Here is a 15104-nt window from a genome sequence, read left to right on the forward strand (position 1 = left end):
TGAGGTGAGTGGGGCTGAGAGACTTCAAAGAAGTGTGACTAGCCCAAGGTCACCCAGCAGCTGCATGTGGAGGAGCGGAGACGCGAACCCGGTTCCCCAGATTACGAGTCTACCGCTCTTAACCACTACACCACAGTGGCTCTCTAGTATATAGTATATATATAGTATATATATAGTATCTAGTATAGGTCTGTCTGTTTGGAAGCTCGATGGCAGCATGCAGGCACAGCCCTTGAACCCTTGCTGGTTTGGGGTTTCTGGGGGAGGTGCAATGGTGTTGAGATTCGGGTGTCTTCCGCTGGTGGTGCTCTTGTCCTACTCTGCACTTCCAAAGTCACTTGTTCAAATTCATTCGTTCAAATAGCACATGCATGTTTGTGTGTGTGTGGTGTGTGTGTGGTGTGTATTCTAATTTTACAGTTTTAAGTTTTTTGGGGGGTAATTTTTAAAGCAATCCTGGGTTGCACATTGCTTGGTCTTGCTGTGAATCGCGATATGTATTTGACTGTTCCTCTGCTTTAGTGCTTAAAAAAAAACAAAAACCCATAACGTGTCTTCTCCTTCCCCGTGATTTCCGAATGGTTTTCCGCATAGCTCTTGGAGGAGCTGGTGACTCTCATGGATACATTGTCCGTCTGGTACTCTTCCGGCCCAGAGTATGTGAAGTTCTACCAAGTACAAGTCCAGATGCTCCTTGGATTCATTGGACAGGATAATTTGCAGGTTTGTTGCCGTGCAAATTGTATAGCATGCAGCTGCTGTGATGCAGAATAGTCCTAGCAATATCCAGAGTCTGTATAGTGTGTTGAGAATTACAGGTGAAACTCGAAAAATTAGAATATCGTGGAAAAGTCCATTTATGTAAGCAATTGTTTTCATTAGCTACTGGAGTTTAATATATGAGATAGATTCATGACATGCAAAGCGAGATATGTCAAGCCTTTGTTTGTTATAATTGTGATGATTATGGCGTGCAGCTGATGAAAACCCCAAAGTTGAGATTAATTTGGGGTTCTCATCAGCTGTACACCATAATCATCACAATTATAACAAATAAAGGCTTGACATATCTCGCTTTGCATGTCATGAGTCTATCTCATATATTAGTTTCACATTTTAAGTTGAATTACTGAAAGAAATGAACCTCTCCATGATATTCTAATTTTTCGAGTTTCACCGGTAGATTTAATTTGCCATTCTTCTCTTGTAGGGAGTTTATTAAACTGTTGGATTGTGCCGAAATGGCAAAACTGTCCGGAAGGCTCCGAGACCAAAGAAGACCAAAACTTTAACAAAGAATGCGAAAAAATTATAATTTATCTTGGAGACCACTGCAAGCAGATGAAAACATTAGCAGGATTGCAATAACACTTGTATCGTAGCAAGTATTAGGAGGATAATAGAGATTTTAAAAATATGAACTATTTAAAAATATGCAGTAGAAAAGGTTAACAATAGGACCCATGGAGGGGAAGGTAGGAAGTCCAGATATTCAGAGGAATCTTTAAACGTGGATACATATAGTTGTGTTGTATTGTTATAATTTTATACTGGTAAAATCAAATAAAAATTATTTATAAAAAAGAGAATTAGATTTAAAGTGGGGAGGAGTATACAAGTGAGTTTATTGTGATGAGAATAGGACATTGTGAACCTCGAACTCCTCCTCCTCCTTTTTTTCTGCAATAAGAAGTTTCTCTTTGTATTTTTGGCTCAAAACTACAGTTCTCTGTTCTCTGCGAAGGGACGGAATATTTTTTGGGGGGGATTTGGGGGCACATTGGTTGATGTGGTTCCCCCCCCCCACTTTTTCCCTCCCTCCCCCCTCAGGTTTGTGCAATGGCTGCAGCCAAGCTAAACACCCTCCTTCAGACCAAAGTGCTTGACAACCAGCTGGAGTCCTGCTACCTCCTGGGCAGGCTGGAAGGCATTCTGAGCAGATCGATCAAGGAAAAGACAGAGACCTACTCCTTCCTGATCCCTCTCGTACGGACGCTGGTTTCCAAAATATACGAGCTTCTCTTCATGGGCTTGCACTTGCCTTCCCTGCCCTCGACGAACGGGAGCCCATCCTTTTTCGAGGACTTCCAGGACTATTGCGACACGGAGGAATGGCAGACCTATATTGCTAAATTTGTAAGTCGCAAGGCCCTCCTTCAGCCGCCGTTCTTTTTCCCTTCTCCTGCGCAGGAGAGAGGAGGCGCGTTCACTATAACCCTCTTAACGTTTTTGTGCACCAGATCATTCCACATATGAAGCAGTACGAACTCAGCACTTTCAGCGACGGCCACGAGCGTATGGCGGTATTTTGGAAAGATTGTTACGAGGAACTGATGGTCAACATCCACAAACGAGAGCGGGAGCGAGGAGAAAGCAAGCTCAAATTTCAGGTGACGTTTCATCACCGTATTTTTCGGCCCAAAAGACGCTCCGGACAATAAGACGCACCTCATTTTCAAAGGGGGAAAACCAGGGAAAAAATAGTGTGGTGTAGTGGTCAAGAGCGGTAGGAGGTGCGGGGAGGATCCAGCAACATCTCCGCTGCCGCCCCCACCTCCCGCCAAACGCGGCCGGGGTGGGGTGGGGGGCAGCGGGAGCTAAGCCTTCGCTCCATAAGACGCACTAACATTTTCCCTTCCTTTTTAGGAAGGAAAAAGTGTGTCTTAAGGAGCGAAAAATACGGTACTTCCCAAGCAGAGCAGACACAGCAAGAGCTCTTCCTACAGGATCATTGCCTGGCCAGGAAGATTCCAGTTTGGTCCAAGGGTTGGGGGCGGCAAAAAACCTCTCATGGGTAGTCAACCTGGTGCCCTCTAGATCAGTGTTTTTCAACCACTGTTCCGTGGCACACTAGTGTGCCGCGAGATGTTGCCTGGTGTGCCGTGGGAAAATTACTTTATATATAGTTAATATAGGCACATAGTTAATTTTTTTAACATTTTCTAATGGTGGTGTGCCTCGTGATTTTTTTCATGAAACAAGTGTGCCTTTGCCCAAAAAAGGTTGAAAAACACTGCTCTAGATGTTGCTGGACTTACAAGCCAATTGACCGCACCTCCCTTCCTCCCTGGCTGTTCTGACTGGGACTGGGGTGGGGTGGGAATGTAGCCTAAAACATCTGAAGGGCACAAGGTTGGGGAAGGCTGCCCTAATCTTTGGCACCAAGGCTTGCCGAAGACACCTTTTGTTTTCAAGGCTGGTGGCAGATCCGTGAAATCAACTGGATCTCTTTTCCAGCCTTGGGAGTCTTTTATTTGGAGAACAACTCAACGGAATGATTTGCTTCTGCTTGGATCTTGTTGTTTTGGAGAGTATTAAAACAGCCCCTTGTATAGATGTTTCCATGTCCTTTGACCAACCCCACTAGCATTTACGGTCGTACCTTGGATCCCGAACGCCCCGGAACTCGGACGTTTTGGCTCCCGAACGCCGCAAACCCGGAAGTGATTGTTCCGGTTTGCGAACGTTCTTTTGGAACCCGTACGTGACACGGGGCTTCCGATTGGCTGCTGGAGCTTCCCGCAGCCAATCAGAAGCCGCGTCTTCGTTTCCGAACGTTTTGGAAGTCGAACAGACTTCCGGAACGGGTTCCGTTCGACTTCCAAGGTACGGCTGCATTTAAGTGTTTAAACTTTCTCACCTCCAGGAGTTTTTCGTGGAGCCATTCAACCGACGGGCACGGCAGGAAAACCTGCGTTACAACAGCATGTTGAAGCAGGTGAACAATAAGCAGACGGCAACTCTCCGACAGTGGAGAGCTGCCAAACTCTACCTCACGTGCGAGCAGGGGCCCTGGGCTGAAAGGTAGGAGGAGGATCCTGTTTTCTCTTGTTCCTTCAGGTAGCATTATGCATCTCTTTGGAATGACTCTTCCCTATCAAGCGGGTTAGCTAAATATTCTTTTGATCATACAGGTGAAACTCGAAAAATCAGAATATCGTGGAAAAGTCCATTTATGTAAGCAATTGTTTTCATTAGCTACTGGAGTTTAATATATGAGATAGACTCATGACATGCAAAGTGAGATATGTCAAGCCTTTGCTTGTTATAATTGTGATGATTATGGCGTCCAGCGGATGAAAACCCCAAAGTTGAAATTGTTAATTTGGGGTTCTCATCAGCTGTACGCCATAATCATCACAATTATAACAAATAAAGGCTTGACATATCTCGCTTTGCATGTCATGAGTCTATCTCATATATTAGTTTCACCTTTTAAGTTGAATTACCGATAGAAATGAACTTTTCCAGGATACTCTAATTTTTCGAGTTTCACCTGTATGTGTCTTGTACATTAAGTTTCAGACTACCCATGTAAAGTTTTGTAATGTGGTTCATTTCCCAGCAAATAACTTCTGATGCAAATGTTCCCGCGCGCACATTCACCCCCCCCCCGAGCTTCAGGATTTTCCTCCCTAGTTCATCCTTTTTTGTAGTTCAGTTATGCAAAGACCCATGACCATTCTGGTTCTTTTAACGTACTGCGAAAGCTAGGGCTTTGATGGATCAATACAAGATCTTGCCGAGAAAATGGGGACGGGGGATGGCATCTAAGGAGAGGTAGATTCTCTTCTCCAGTGAATTTACTGGAGAGCCAGTGTGGTGTAGTGGTTAAGAGCAGTGGACCACTCCTCCACATGCAGCTGCTGGATGACCTTGGGCTAGTCACACTTCTTTGAAGTCTCTCAGCCCCACCTCTGATGGGGATCAGAGTAGATTACCTTTGGGGGGAATCGCTCCCTGTGAAACCCATGGAGAACCAGGTCTTCCACCACTGTTGGCAAATCATTGTTCACGGCCTTAAGCGGCTACAGCTTGTTTATGAATTTTGAAATCCACCTGCAGCGATGTTTGCCTGATTTAAAGCTTTTTACTTTCTTGTTTTTTTGTTTGAAACTCTTGTAGCATTTAAGTTCTGCGTCTGATGCATGTCAAATTATTTTGGGTATATTCCTTTCGCCAGGAAGCTAAATCGTATTCACTGGAAACTTTCAAATGTGGAAAATTACTCACGGATGAGGCTAAAGTTGGTACAAAATTACAATTTCAACTCTCATCAGGAGGCCAGTGCCCTAAGGGATAATCTAGGTGAGATATAATATCTTTTTTTGGAATAAGTTTTATTTTTGCACTTTCTATTTTACATAAACAAATGAATTAAATACATAAACACATAATCCCTTCTGACTCTCCCCCACCCCGGATCTTAATGAATGATTTCCCCTCTGTATCTCTTTCATAATTCTATTATAAATCCTTTTTCAATCCATAGTTCAAATTTTTACTACAAGTTTTCTGTCAGTCCTGCCAATGTATTCAGTTGTTTACAATAGCTTTTAAAATAAATTAGAAACCTTCCCCATTCTTTTTTAAAGACCTCCTCTTCCTGGTTTCTGATTCTCCCTGTAAGTTTTGCTATCTCGGCATAGTTCATCAATTTTTTCAAGTGTGTTTTATAAACTCTTAAAATCTTAAAATAATCTGATTGGTCACTGATCTCTCCCCCAAAAACACACTTCAACTAAAATACGTCTGTGCAAATCAGTTTGTTCTCCCCCAATCCCTTGTAGTGATTATAACAGTATAATATGAACAGAAACCATGTTAATAGAACATTTGTGTGGTTAACTTAGTCCAGCGATATAAGTCTAGCAGAATGCAGAATAAAAAATAATAAAAAATCCTTCCAGTAGCACCTTAGAGACCAACTAAGTTTGTTCTTGGTATGAGCTTTTGTGTGCATGCACACTTCTTCACGAAAGCTCATACCAAGAACAAACTTAGTTGGTCTCTAAGGTGCTACTGGAAGTGGAAATTATTCATTTTTTTGACTATGGCAGACCAACACTGCTACCTACCTGTAGCAGAATGCAGTTAGCTTTGTAAAATCTCACTTTATCTCAAAAGGAGTTCAGCAGGCGCGCCATCAAGCGAGGCTTTGCTCCTGGAGGCTGTGAAGCAAGTGAAAGTCAGCGATATGGAGGATGATATACTTGAGCTGCCAGATGAAGATCCGGCTTCTAATACAAGCATGTATGTAGCAAAGCCCGGTGATCCCGGGGCCGGAATCCAAAGAGCTGCTTTGTTCTTGCCCGAGGGCGCAGTAGGATTTTCAATACGAATTTGATTTGAGTAGCAGGTGGCCATGCCATTGTCACAGATACTCCCCCCCCCCGCAAAGTCCCCTTTGTTTTCAGAAGTTATTTTACACGTGGGCACGAGGAACCTGCTTTCAAAAAGCACAAACCCAGACGTTGAGCGGAACTAATTTTGCAGGTTTTTGAATGCCAGATCAAATGTGTCTCTGGGGGGAAAAATGGTTGGGTCTCTTGTGCCCAGTTGAATCTACATACCATATTTTTCGCTCCATAGGGTGCACCGGACCATAGGGCGCACCTCGTTTTTAGAGGAGGAAACAAGAAAAAAAATATTTTTCTGGTTTTCCTCCTCTAAAAGCCCTGTTTTTTTGAGGATCAGCTAAAAGTTTTGCAGCTTTTTGCAAAGGGAAAAGCCCTGGTTTTTTGAGGATCAGCTAAAAGTTTTGCAGCTTTTTTGCAAAGGGAAAAACCGTGTTTTTTTTTAGGATCAGCTAAAAGTTTTCAGCTTTTTTTGCAAAGGGGGAAAAGCAAAGCTCCTTTTGCAAAGGGGGGAAAGCAAAGAGGAAAAGCCCCATTTTTATGGGGTTCAACTCACATTTCTGCAGCTTCTAAAGGAAAGGGAGCCTTTTCTACAGTTTCCAGAAAGATAATATAATCAGCCAGTCACATGTCGCTGGGTAAACAACCAACCTCCCTCTGCAGCACATTCAACAATAGAGGCCTGGGCAAGGGGGCGGGGCTGAAAGGGAGCCGGGGACTCTTATCTCTCTCCCGATCTCTTGCTGATCAGCTGCTGAGCGGGGTCCTTTCAACACCCCCTTTTTCTCTTTGTAAAATAAAAAGCACGTTCCTCTTTTGGCCCCTGGGCAATTCAGCTCCAGGGACCACCATTCGCTCCATAAGATGCACAGATATTTCCCCTTACTTTTTAGGAGGAAAAAAGTGTGTCTTATATAAAATTGTAAAAGGTGGATGTTTATGACCGATCACTTTTCTCTGTAACCGCTTGACCGATTCTGTTGAAATTTGGACACAACGTTCCATGGCCATATGGGAGTGTTTGTGCGTACTTACATTGTACAGATAGCACACCTTTCACCGGTAAAAACGTGATTGTATGCAAAGCAATATAGCGCCCTCCAGTGGACAACTTCGAAACGTCACCTTCTCTTTCCTTTCTTTTCAGTTTCACACATTAAGCCACAGCAACGCGTGGCCGGGTACAGCTGGTTGTAAATAAAAAGGTCCACTCTGTGTTGTTGTTGTTGTAATTAAAAATGTGACTTAAGCTGATCAGTCCAGCGTTTTAAAGATTATTTTATGCATAATAAGATTGCTGTGTAATTTCCCCCCAAAATATTGTTAGGGGAGAGCGCAAAGAGAGCAATGGTTGGGGGGGGGGAATTCAGAGTTGCATCTTCTGGAGCTCACCAACAATTCAAACATGTCACCTTGGTGTTCCTGTCGCAGGGATGAAAAGGAAGAGCAGAGCCAGAAAGAAAAACTCGTGCTCTCTGAAGACTGCGAACTTATTACGATAATGAATGTCATCCCCGGCAGGCTGGAGGTCACTACCCAGCACATTTACTTCTACGATGGCAGCATTGAAAAGGAGGAAGGTGAGGCCTACGGTGTAACAATCGCGAGCATTGTGTGGACAGTTTTGCTGAACGCACTTTAACTTTGGAATTACTTTGGAATTTGTTTGCAGGGGTGGGAAAATAAAATTGTGTCAACTTAGGATTCGGTACAGATGAAGTCAGGCGGCAAATTTGCATTACCTAGGGGGTAAATACGGGCGATTGCCAAGCCTTATGTTAGGTTATGAAGCGATGAGAGCTGCTCCCCACTGGATTCCAGCCTGTAAAAAGCATGGGAATTCTGCAGTTTCTTGAACTGTGTCAATACGAATTATTCTCAGTTTCCCCCCAGGAAGTGCTGCTCATAAGGAAATTTGTGTTTGTTCTTTTAATAGCTGTTAGGACGTTCAGTGGTTGCTCATGGGTAACGCGACGGCACGCAGAACTTCTAAAACTAAGTTCTTTATTGTGACAGCTATGTACAGTGCAGTAGCAATTCAAGCGTCCATCTCAATCCTCCGCAGAGTCCCGGAATGAAGTCTTCCGGTTCTTTGTCCAGCAAAAAAGCCGCGGGATCCTGAACCCCCGCCTCCCTCTCCCACATCCTTCCTGCATCCTGCTCCGGAGCGTGGGAACCTGACCCCGATTCCCGCTTTCCCTGCGGTGCTGAGGCTCTCCGACCCCTTCCAAGCCCCTGCACCGCCTTCCTGGCTCCACCTCCCCTTCTCCGCTTGAGGAATGGTCGCTTCCGGCCGAGGAAGGAGAGGAGGAACTCGTGAACAGCGGACGTGGGTCTCTGTAGTCCAAACAATCCCGCGACACCGGCAGCCGCGGGGAGGGGTTTTTCCTGACAATAGCCTTTATTATACAACAACATAGACACACATGGACACTAACAATGGACACTAATATGGACACTAACGATAAATCATTTTACATTACACACATTTTAACTTCCGATTCACCTCATTGTGCTTTTTACATTTTATTGGTCTATACACACTTCATTATTGTTTTACTTTTCCATTATATATATATCTCAAGAAATTTTGCTTCATAATTTCTTTGTGTTTCAAGATTCAGTCTAAGTCTGTCAGGAGATTTGCATTATCACAATAGCTTTTAAGGTATTCTTTGAATATTATCCAATCTTTACTAACTTTCTGATTTGAGCTTCCTCTTATTCTCCCAGTCATTTCGCTCGCCAGTCCGTTTTTGTGAGGATTGTGTCGCCTTTCCAATTCTTTGCGATTAAAATCCTAGCCACTGTGGTTGCATACATATAAAGAGGGTTCTGAGATATATATTTTTTAATTTCCGTGGACATAATACCTAATAGAAGGCTTCAGGGGTTTTTTAAAAATAAGAATTTGAAGATCTTTTTGAGTTTGAGGTGAAAGTCAAAAAATAGAATATTGTGGAAAAGTCTATTTATGTAAGCAATTATTTTCATTAGCTACTGGAGTTTAATATATGAGATATGTCAAGCCTTTATTTGTTGTTATTGTAATGATTGTGGTGTACAGCTGATGAGAACCCCAAATTAACAATTTCAACTTGGGGTTTTCATCAGCTGTACGCCATAATCATCACAATTATAACAAACAAAGGCTTGACATATCTCGCTTTGCATGTCATGAGTCTATCTCATATATTAGTTTCACCTTTTAAGTTGAATTACTGATAGAAATGAACCTTTCCACGATACTCTAATTTTTCGAATTTCACCTGTAGTATCCCAGAATTCTCTTATCTTCTTGCATTCCCCACACTGTGCATAAAGGTACCTACTCCATTTTTACATCTCCAGCATCCATCTGAGCTTTTCTTATGCATCTTGGCCAATTTGGCCGGGGTAAGGTACCATCTGTATATAACATTTTCATCACGTTTTCTCTAGATTGTAACATGCAGTGAACCTTATGTCATGCTGTCACAGGGCCTGGGACTTGGAGGTGTGCCATTAAACTTTTACGTGTCACATGTGCAAATCTACAGATACCAAAGGCAGTGTTCTTATGTAGGCAAGAGGGGTATGCAGATTTAATGTTCTTGAACCATTTTACCAAACGCTGCTGCTTTGGCTTCACAATAAAGTTATATGCCCTCTCAACATATCTCACAACAATGACCGGAGTTCTTTTTTTTTAAAATCATATTTATTGAACGTTTATACACAAATAAAAACATCTACCAACTACAACTAACAAACTCCCAACTAACAAAAACAAAATACACACATATATCTACTTTTTATCAAATATTTTTTCCTCACATTGTAATGGGACTTCCTCCTTTCTCCTCTTCCTGCGTCCCTTGTCCATATACTTTAGTAACCTATAAACTTCTTAAAATTCTAAACATTCTTAACAATTTCTGCAATATTATATATCTAATCATATTAATCACCTTAAAAAGCATAATCACCTAGATATTTAATCTTATATTTATCTTAAACTTATAGATCCTCCAAACTTAACTTAATCACCTATCTTTTTGTCTGCAACCTATCTTTCCCTCTAGTTATATCTAACTTTTAATCTCACAGTGCTTTTTTAAATCCTGAGTTCTTTTCTTTCCAGGCATAGGTTTTGATTTCAAATGGCCTCTTTCTCAGATTCGGGAGGTTCATTTGCGTCGCTATAACTTGAGGAGGTCTGCTTTGGAGATCTTCTTCGTTGACCAGACCAATTACTTCCTGAACTTTAAAAAGGAGGTATGTCTTCTGAAAGGGTGAAATTCGTAACAAGGTGGCATCTGGCACTTGCTGCATGGTTAAAAAGAGGAACAGGGTCAACTCAGCTGTAGAATGTAAACATTCCTGACTGGTTGAGGATACCCCACACAATAGTTGATTTGGCCTTTGTATATAGTGCCCAGAGAATTTTATTTTTTTTATCACAAAAATCTAGCTCTTTGAAAAAAGTACCGATAACTGCAAACCTACTGAAATCTGCATTCCATCGTAGCATAAGAGAGTAAAGATTTATCTATTTGTGCAACTTTTTTTTTTTACTCTGAATGTTTGAGAATCACTTTTGTGATGTACGTAATTATTTGATAAAGTGCTGAAGGGGAAATCAAAGGCGTGATTTTTATCATTAAGCTGTTAAATTGTCTGCGAAATAGCAGGCTTCTAGAGCAAATTCATGGGACTGGCCCTTGAAAAAGGCAGTTGTGTAACCAGACATAAAAGATAAATGGGCGATATTCAACATTAGACATATTCAGACTGGACCCATTGAAATCGGTGGACTTAAGTAACCAGTCCACTGATTTCAATGGATCTGTTCTGAATATGACTTAGTTGGATTGAGTAGACACAAAAGGTTATTTTTCTAGAAAGCAGGAGGGATAATATTTGATTCAACAGTCATTAAATTCATGTGTGGGGTGGGAGGAAACAGTAAGGGAAAAATTACATTCTTTCCAGAGTGCTTATTTGGCATTTTATTGGATTAATTAATCTAGTGCACTTTCTTATAGGCAAGAAATAAAGTGTACAGCCGAATTCTGTCTCTGTGTTCTCCAAATATTAGTGGGACAAGATCTCCACAAGAATTATTTAAAGCATCTGGACTGACCCAGGTAGGAAGATGTTGCCAGGAATGGCTTGGGATTTTTTAAATTTTTAATTATTGTTCTAAGGTAGGGTAGAACCTGGGTAGCTTCCTCCTGCCCTTTTGAAAAGCCTAACTGTTCTCTCTCACAGGAATTTCCTAGCTTCAGAACTCAGGAAAGAAACTATTTTGTTTCATATCGGGGATGGGGAACCTGTGGCCTTCCATTGGCCGCTGGACTACAGCTCCCATAAGCCCTGAACACTGGCTGTGCTTTCGGGGCTGATGGAAATTGTAGTCCAACAAATCGCTGGCAGGTCACAGGTTCCTCAGCCCTGCTTTATATAACATCCCCAATAGTCTGCTCTGCTGACATACCGTAATAATACTTTTGCAAACCACTTTTGAGTTGTAATGTGCTATAAAAAATACGAAAAATAAATACTGTATATTTATATATTCTGGCGTATAAGACTACTTTTTAATCCAGGAAAATCTTCTCAAAAGTCGGGGGTCGTCTTATATGCCGGGTGGAGAATCTGCGGTCGAGTATATCTCAAACTCTATATTTTAACTGGAAAAGTTGGGGGGTCGTCTTATACGCCGGAAAATACGGTATACAGAAGGCAAACTCCATCTCTTTGTGTTCTGATCCCTCTGTTAAGAAAAGCCTGTTGGCGAAGTATAATACAGTAAGCCCTAATTTGTGGTGTGCATTTCCAGATATGGCTGGGTTCTTTTTCATTCTGCTGATGTTTGGTTAGCCACATCAGACACAAATGTCTGATTTCTGCATTCTCATTGCACATTGCCCATAAACATGACGAACAGAGAAGCTTCCACATGAACGTTAATCACTTGTCGTATGGACCTTCCAGTGCTCTTGCTCTTTGAGCACTTGTAGGAGGACCAGTGTCTCCTTCTTAGAAATTTCTAATGCACTTCCTAGAACCAGGAATGCCCAGGGTTCCCTCGAGGAAAGCCATCACTGTCAAACGGTAACACGGGCTTCCTCAGCCTTGGCCCTCCAGATATTTTTGGCCTACAACTCCCATGATCCCTAGATAGCAGGACCAGTGGTCAGGGATGAAAAAGAGGAAGAAGAGGAGTTTGGATTTGATATCCCGCTATATCAGTACCCTTAGGATTCTTAAGGAGTGAGAGCTGGACCATAAAGAAGACTGATCGCCGAAGAATTGATGCTTTTGAATTATGGTGCTGGAGGAGACTCTTGAGAGTCCCATGGACTGCAAAAAGATCAAACTTATCCATCCTTAAAGAAATCAGCCCTGAGTGCTCACTGGAAGGACAGATCCTGAAGTTGAGGCTCCAGTACTTTGGCCACCTCATGAGAAGAGAAGACTCCCTAGAAAAGACCCTGATGTTGGGAAAGATGGAGGGCACAAGGAGAAGGGGACGACAGAGGATGAGATGGTTGGACAGTGTTCTCGAAGCGACTGGCATGAGTTTGGCCAAACTGCAGGAGACAGTGAAGGATAGGGGTGCCTGGTGTGCTCTGGTCCATGGGGTCACGAAGAGTCGGACACGATTGAACGACTGAACAACAACAAAGGATTCTCAAAGCTGCTAACATTCTCCTTTCCCTTCCTCCGCCACAACAAACACTCTGTGAGGCGAGTGAGGCTGAGAGACTTCAGAGAAGTGTGACTAGCCCAAGGTCACCCAGCAGCTGCATGTGGAGGAGCGGGGACGCGAACCCGGTTCACCAGATTACGAGACAACCACTACACAACACTTGATGATGGGAATTGTAGTCTCAAAACATCTGGAGGGCCGGGGTTGAGGAAGCCTGCGGTAACACACCTACTCAAGATGGCCGGTTGCGGTGCAGAACTGGAAGGAAAGCCAACTAAATAAAGCCTTGTGGTTTTGTGTATGACTTTAAGAGACTTTGAGCCATTGGGTTAGGGTGGAATAAAAGTCTAAAATAAACATGAAAACTTGAATTTCCCCCTTTCTCCCTTAGTTTTGTCACCTGGATGTTGTTTGGTTCATTCAGATACTGGCAGGATGTGTGGCATAACCGTGATGCTCATTAACAGCTTCGATTTTTCCTTTTCTTTTATTTGTAGAAATGGGTGAACAGAGAGATATCAAACTTTGACTACCTCATTCAATTAAACACAATGGCAGGACGAACCTACAATGACCTTGCACAGTATCCTGTAGTAAGTTTCCTCCCCATCCATCTCCCAGTGTATTCTTTTCAGACTAGAATTCAGTATTTACATTTGTGGGGAGAAGAGATGTGAGATCTGAAACCTGTTTGTCTTCCCCATTCAAGTTTCCATGGGTCCTACAGGATTATACTTCAGAAGAATTGGATCTCAATAACCCGGCTGTGTTCAGGGATCTATCCAAGCCCATTGGCGTGGCAAATGAAAAGAACGCCAAGGCTGTACTGGAAAGGTACTGTATTTCATTTAAAATGACCAAAGTATTTAGTTAAATTTGCATTCTTCCTGGGGGGGGGGGGGGTTGGTGGTGGCGGCAGTGGGGGGAGCTCTTTGTATGTTTTACCTTCCTATTCTGTGTTCCCTCTGATAATGATGCTGTTGATTCAAATGGTGGTAAAGAAATTCATGGAAGCTAAACGTAGGTGGGAATCGATAGATGCGAGTTGAGTTGTTAACAGCATTTTGAGACGCACGTGGCCCAAACTAGCAAGGAAGGAAGCAATACAGTGGTACCTCAGGTTAAGAACTTAATTTGTTCCGGAGGTCCGTTCTTAACCTGAAACTGTTCTTAACCTGAAGCACCACTTTAGCTAATGGGACCTCCCGCTGCTGCTGCGCCGCCAGAGCACAATTTCTGTTCTTATCCTGAAGCAAAGTTCTTAACCTGAAGCGTTATTTCTGGGTTAGCGGAGTATGTAACCTGAAGCGTATGTAACCTGAGGTACCACTGAACTTGACGCTATGGGCAGGGCCCCTGGTGGTGGGGGGGAGAGCAAGAATAGAGTGGAATACAGTGGAACCTCAGAACAATTCAGTATCCGAACACCGAAAACCCGGGAGTGAATGCTTCCGTTTTCAAACGCGCCTCGGAAGTCTAGCGGCTTCTGAGGCGCGTTTTTCCATTTTCTCAATGGAATTTGCCGACTGCCCATTGTGCCCCGGTTGTCGAACGGTTCGAAAGTTGAACGGATTGCGTTCGACAACCGAGATACCACTTTACAGTGGTACCTTGGTTCCCGAACTCAATCTGTTGTGGAAGTCCGTTCGACTTCCGAAACGTTTGCAAACCAAGGCGCGGCTTCTGATTGGCTGATTGGCCCCGGAAACAATGCCGACAACCGAAACGGACATTCGGCTTCCAAAAAGCATTCGCAAACTGGAACACTTCTGGGTTTGCGACGTTCAGGAGCTAAGCCGTTCGGGAGCCATATTGATAAGTAACCATGGTAAAGAAAAGTTCATTATTGAGACTTTGTGCTGTGTACAGCCGCAATAGCTTTTCAGAAACTTGGCAGGTGGCATTGTTGAGCCGGTAGAGGAGGCACACAGCCTCTCAGATCATTCAGAATGATTTGGATTTCAATTCACCCCAGGTGATCTTGAAAGCACTTGCTACTACTGGCCTTGCTTAACCACACAGTTTCAAATTGGGTTCCTTCAAACAAACCATAGTAAGTGCCAACCACGGTTTGTCATTACATCTGAATGTGGCGGGTATATATACCTCAGGGCTCCGGAATGATGGCTTCAGAAGAAACTGCTGTAGATCTCAAGTTAAAGTGATCTGAGCGCTGTTTGACTAGCTCATCTTAGTAAAGATAAAGGGACCTCTGACCATTAGGTCCAGTCATGTCCAACTCTGGGGTTGCGGCGCTCATCTCGGGTTAC

General features: G+C 43.0%; 1 protein-coding gene across 1 annotated transcript in view; it reads left to right on the forward strand.

Annotated features, from left to right (window-relative positions):
- NBEAL1 (neurobeachin like 1) overlaps window positions 1-15104 on the forward strand; it is a 109040-nt gene that overhangs the window by 67966 nt on the left and 25970 nt on the right. Inside the window, 11 exon segments of the mRNA XM_033169829.1 lie at window positions 595-723; window positions 1831-2136; window positions 2241-2390; window positions 3647-3804; window positions 4964-5088; window positions 5919-6033; window positions 7569-7717; window positions 10261-10394; window positions 11165-11266; window positions 13332-13427; window positions 13544-13668. Of these exon segments, the coding sequence (XP_033025720.1) occupies window positions 595-723; window positions 1831-2136; window positions 2241-2390; window positions 3647-3804; window positions 4964-5088; window positions 5919-6033; window positions 7569-7717; window positions 10261-10394; window positions 11165-11266; window positions 13332-13427; window positions 13544-13668 (1589 nt within the window).

Source organism: Lacerta agilis, chromosome 1, assembly GCF_009819535.1.
Source record: "Lacerta agilis isolate rLacAgi1 chromosome 1, rLacAgi1.pri, whole genome shotgun sequence".
In the NCBI taxonomy this organism is placed as follows: Eukaryota; Metazoa; Chordata; class Lepidosauria; order Squamata; family Lacertidae; genus Lacerta; species Lacerta agilis.